Raw genomic sequence first — 6,000 nt, 5'->3', positions numbered from 1 at the left:
TATAGAAGAATGGTTCATCAAAAAGAAGCTCTTCTGAACAAAGAGAAGAGAGGATCTTCTGAACAAAGAGAAGACAGATCGAACAAAGAGAAGACAATCTGTATGACGTAAAGACTAACTTGACAAAGTGAAGATGAGCTAAACAAAACCTAAGTTCTAGATTAGCTAATCACACTGAAGACTGATTGTGCAAAGAAAATGTTGGTTAGCAAAGGGGAGACTGCTCAATGAAACATAATAAAGGTGCTAACAACAAGAAGACAGGATACAAATAAATAAGATTGCCTAAACAAAAGGGAAGGATTTAGTGAACAAAGTGAAAGTTGGTTGAAAAAAGGGAAGACTAGTTGAAGTGATAGAGTGTTTGTACAAAAGAGGACAGGCTTGTTAACAAAGGGAGAACTGGTTGATCAACAATACAAATGGTTGATCAAGGAGAGGAATGGTTAATCAAAGAAAAGATTTGCTGATCAAAGTGAGTGCTGGTAGGGGGGAAGACAAAACAGAACAAATTGAATGCTGGCTGATTAAATAGAGGCACTGATGGTTGATCAAAGATATAACCATATATTGGTCAATTAAAACGAACATTGATTCAACAGAGAAGAGACTGGTTGAGCCCAGAGAATAACATGTGAATGGTAAGAGAATAGTGGTTGGTCAGAGAAAACTCAAAGAAAAGAAGATGATTGGTTAATGAACTGAAGAATAGTTGATCAAGAAGATTAGCTGACCAAAGGCACAACCTAGTGAATGAAAATAAGAATGATAGTCCAAAAAGCAGAGAAAAAAATCTTAAATAAAAGTAAGACCCTACAAAATGAATAGTTATTGAGCGACAACTTGGCTAAAGAATAGGAGCTCTTCGGTTAGTGAGATCACAAAATTAAAATACTTTTTTTGAGAACATGTGATAGGACTTTAACACAAATGTTGATTGTAAACAGAAGAAGGTAGATCATCATAACATTAAGGAGTTTGTATAACAACTTATATGGAATTTACAACTATCAGAAAACACTAGTGAACCTTGCTATGGTTAGCTCCAAATGTAGATGTTCAGGAATGTTATCCTCAAAGCGCAGAACTAAGAGATCATTCCACAATTAAAAGGTGAATTCTGTAAATCTCAAAATGTTATGTTGTATATCGATCTATGTACAAGGGTGCCATGAATACCCCAGGAGAACCTGTTAAGTATTTGTCAGGGCATTTTAGTTTAAGAAATGCAAATATATAAGGCTTTTGTCCGAGGCACAAAGAGACAGTGTGATGCTAGGCAAAAGGTCACCTTACAAGAGAAAGGGGCACCAGAGTAGGGTTGTTAATGTCATGCAGAAAGAACTGTGAAATTGTTTTTTGCTTTGGTTGGCTGAGAAACAGAGTGAGGACATAAGTAATTAAGAGGGCATTTGGAAACTATACATCACTTTTTAAAGGTGATACAAAGATATGTTTAATTCATGCTTTCTATGCAATAAAAGGTTTCCAATATAAGTCTACCTCTAGTTATCTAACTAGCAAAAAAGCTCTAGTTATCTAACTAGCAAAGACATGAAGGTGATGTATGGGTGATGGTAGACAGAAAGCAGGGCTTGTGAACAAGGAATGGAAGAAGGTCAAATGTATCCAGACAGCTTCATTTCTGGCCACTAGGAGCTAAAAGTAGTATTCCAAGAGGCCAGTGGTCTGTCCCCTATAGTTTTGTTGCTTCCCAAAAAGCCAGGGACACTGTGTTGACTCAAAGTGAAAATAAGTCACTCTGACAGAAAAAGGTCACCCAAGGAAAAGAGGAGCCAACAAAAAGGAGAACATTGTTTACCAAAAGAGTAGAAAGAAGTAACCCATATATCAGAACTATCAAAAAAACAAAGGTCACCCAGGAAGACAAAATATCACCCAAGTAAAAGAAGACCCTGTTTCAGAAATTACTTCTTTGAGATCTATCATCTAAGAAGTCAGGGCATGTGCTTCACTGGTAGCAATGGGTGACTCTGCTCTAGTAACACTAGAAGGGAGACGCTGCCTTTCTATGATATTTAATACACTGAAAGCTAGCCCTGCAAGAGGCTGAGGTCTGGCACTAAACCACTGATCAAGGAAAAGCATGATTCCTTTTGCTTTTTCTCCACAAACACAGAATTATTTTTAGCAAAGTTTTCTTAAAGTTTAGTGAGCAAATAATCTGCTAATATCGTTGGAAAGTAAGAGAGTGGTATATAGAGAAGTTTGGCATCCCAGCCAGCTGTGTAGCGGGTTCGTGGGTGTAGAGATGTCAGACCATGCTCCATGCAATCTGTGACCAATGAGATGTTTGCCTTCATTGTCCTAATCAGTCCGTCAATACATTTCTGAACTGCATGTATGAGAAAAGACAAATTAAAAAAGTGAGATCACAAATATACTTTAGATGTAAATTTCACATTCTATGTTTTTACATTGTAACACATTTCGCAAACATTTATTGGCATTGGAGGACTTCTTTAGATAATCAGCAAACCAGGAACAGATTTAAATATGTTGGCTAGGATTTGCATATCCTTATCTGTTCTGAAGTTGGGAAGATCATTCAATGACTTGCCTGGAAAGGATGCATCAGAGATAAGCTGCACTAACCTCTTATTAAAAGAATGGAAATTCATCTCCACAAGGTGTGATTGGCCCTCCATAGCAGCTACATTGCCTAGAGTGCTATCCCATGAGGCCTTGTTTAGATTCAGGGCTTCAAGTGACCAAGGAGTAGGTGTAGGCAGTGGCTATTGACCTGTACAAGAAGTGCAATATGACAATTCAAATCCAAATTCAGCAATGCATATCTAATGTAAGGAGACAGAGGGCCTTAATTAGACTTCGATGATGCAGACCACCATTTAAAAAGAGGTGAATGTTCTATCCAACATATTTAAAGTGCCACTGACATCACTTCACTCAATACAACGGACAAGACGTCTGGCACATTTTGGTAGATGTCCCACATCCGCCCAACTCTAAGGACCATAATTTAGGCAAGTTCCTTGTAAGCTGCACTGCCTCCCATCAGACTATGCTCTTTCGGTCTCTGAACCGACTAGCACTGTTCAAGTGGTATTCTCTGGGTTAAGTGTTCTCCTTACCTTGACCACATCCCAGCCTATTGAAAAAAACATCTCTGGTTGTCCAGGTCTTGCCAGTCATTCCTAGTATATCCTCAACTGCAGTTTCCTGCATGATATTCTTCTGTACTACACCTGTGATTGACCTAGTGATGACAGTCCTTAATGTTACAGATCCACACTTTTGAATGGTATCTCCTGGCCTGGAGGAGACAATACCTGCCTATTTTTGATTTCTGAACAGATGATGCCCAAATAACCGGAGGTTCTGCACATCTTTGACATGAATTATATAAGGGACTTCAATGTTTGCATTTTCATTAGGGAAGCTGATTGCGGAAGGTTAGGCAGAGGAGCACCCTTTGGGATGGAAGCACCATCCTGGTGCCAATGCAAGTTCTGATCAGAGAAGTGCAAGGAGAGAGGGGAAGAAACATGAACCAGGTCAACAGATGGAAATGGATATCATGGAGATGGAAGTGAGGCAGGGAAATTTCTGACAATCATTTCTGCACTTCTAGGCCACTGAACATTATTATAGTCAATTATCTTAGAGTGGGTATCTGGATGTCCCATGACTCAGCAGATGGACAGTAAGGAAACAGAAGTCCTACCTTGAATCAAGAGGTTAGGGTGACTGGAGTCTATAAGGGAAGGCCGAGGCAGCATTTGGGAGGAGATACAAGGACTGAAAATACAGCACTCTCGAGTGATTTGCAAGGCATTGGTATCAGGCTCATCAGCAGAGGATCAAAGTATGGTGATAAGCTGTTACCTTTTGCTGAGGAGGATAAATGGCTGAGAGATGAGCAGAGAAGCACACTCTGATCTTTACACGTACAGTGGTGAGTGGGGTTATTCCCAGAGATACAAAGCATGCCACAACTAAATGCTATATGCTTCATAAGACCCCTCACCCCTACAAAGTTTGAAAATAAAAGGGAAATACACAAACCCGAAAACAGACCCTGGATGTAGCTTACCAAAACAAAGGGGTGGGTGAAATACATGGAGTTTGATTTCACAGAATCACACAGACATATTAAAATTCCACCAGATTCGAGGTAATTTTACAATGGGCAGGGTGGGAATTTGGTGCTATTTTCTTAAGGCAAAATGCACCCTTGCTTCCAAAAATGGATGGGAGGATTAATTACGCCTAAGCAAACAGCACGGCCTCTCAGTGCCCTTATATACTCTGCAGTTATTAAATGTTTCAAACACTGCGGAGTATGTAAGGGTGCTGAGTGATCTGCAATGGATTTTGAACACAGAAGGACTGTTTCCTCTTTCTGCCAGTTTAGAAGTCACTGCATACCCCTGGGGCCCTTACATAGTCTGCAGTGATTAGAAGGTAATCACTGCAGACTATGTAAAAGAGTCGATGAGTACGCAGTGGTTCTAAACACAGGAGGAAGAGAGAGCAGCCCAGTCCGACTCGCTGACCTGTGAAGGGGCAGGGCGAGTGCAGCGCTCATGTGGGTGGAGGGGGTAACATTTCATTAAAATAAATACAAAATTACCTCCTCCGTTGCTGCGCCGCTCCTTTCTCCCTCGTCATCGCTGCAGGCAGGCATAGGCTCCAAGCCTGCTCTGCGGCCAATCCTGACGCTGCTCAGAGCAGCATCAGGATTGGCTGGGAGCGCCCTGGCTGGGCACTCCCAGGCAGACTGAGAGCCTGTGTAGGCTCTATCCAGCCCAGCAACACAGTTCCGGGCTGGAGAGAGTCTACCGTGCATGTGTGTTTGGCTGGCCGGAGACGGCCGGCCAAACACACATGCGCTCTGACATTAGCCAGCGATAAGGCCCTATTAGCGTCAAAATAGTTGATGCTAACCAGGTGGGGGAGGCGTAGGGAAAACTGGAGGTTGTGCGTCAAAGAATGGCGCTAGTCAGATTAGAGTGAAGAAAATGACTCTAATATGATTAGCGCCATATTTCGGCACACAACCCCCATGGACATGACTCCTGTCCAAGTAAAGACAGGAGTCATGCCCTCCAGCCCAATGGCCATGCCCAGAGGACCTATGTCCCCTGGGCATGGCCACTGGGGCCAGTGCCATGTAGGGGGGGGGGCAAGTTAGGCCCCCTATGGCACTTACAAAAAATGTAATATACTTACCTCTACTTACCTGGGATGGGGTCCCCCTATCATTAGGTGTCATCTTGGTGTGGGTGGAGGTGTCCCTGGGGCCAGGGAAGTGCACCTGTGGGCTCTTTCCATGGTCTCTAACCATGGAAAAAGGCCCACAGGTCCCCTAACGCCTCCCCTGACCAGGCGTTAAATAATGGGGCTAAGCAAGCTTAGCACCATTATTTAGGCCCTCCTCCCTCCCGTGCACCATTTTTTAACGGAAGCATAAATAAGGTGCATGGGCCTTAGAGTAATTTTTTGCCCGGGAACACCTATCTTGCATCTCATTGATGCAAGGTAGTTTTCCGCAGGCAAAAAATGACTTTAGCTCCAATATTTTGACGCTAGACGGGTCTAGCGTCAAAATATAAATATGGAATTATGTTGACACTGAAATAGCGTTAAAAAGAATTATGCTATTTCAGCGAAAACATAGCATAAATATGCCCCGTAGTTTATTATCCCTTCGTGGTGAAAGGTTTGCAGCTTCTGCTGCTGGCGGGGGAGGTTGTGGAGGGGGCGACGCTCCTTAGCCCTAATGGAGGAGATACCCCTGGAGCAGCCCCTCTATGACCACAACAGATTAAAAAAGTTAATTCCACCAACAGAATTTATCTATAATTCCACGTTATAAGAGTATCACAGTGTTAGACATGACAGCCTTAGGGTGGTCACCCCTAACTTTTTGCCTGCCTCCCTCAACTTTTTGGACACTGTTTTTGCTGGTTTTTGCTAACCAGTGCTAAAGTGCATATGCTCTCTTCCTTAAAACAT

At 42.5% G+C, this 6,000-nt stretch overlaps 1 protein-coding gene across 1 annotated transcript in view; it reads right to left on the bottom strand.

The window, feature by feature from the left end:
- Window positions 1-2,162: 2,162 nt before the first annotated feature.
- LOC138293823 (retinol dehydrogenase 7-like) overlaps window positions 2,163-6,000 on the bottom strand; it is a 114,615-nt gene continuing 110,777 nt past the window's right edge. Inside the window, exon 4 of the mRNA XM_069233145.1 lies at window positions 2,163-2,356. Within this exon, the coding sequence (XP_069089246.1) occupies window positions 2,163-2,356 (194 nt within the window). The remainder of the gene's footprint in view (window positions 2,357-6,000) is intronic.

The sequence above is a fragment of the Pleurodeles waltl genome, chromosome 4_2 (assembly GCF_031143425.1).
Source record: "Pleurodeles waltl isolate 20211129_DDA chromosome 4_2, aPleWal1.hap1.20221129, whole genome shotgun sequence".
In the NCBI taxonomy this organism is placed as follows: domain Eukaryota; kingdom Metazoa; phylum Chordata; class Amphibia; order Caudata; family Salamandridae; genus Pleurodeles; species Pleurodeles waltl.
Note: the sequence above shows the minus strand (reverse complement) of the source record. Positions and strands in the feature narration are given on the sequence as shown.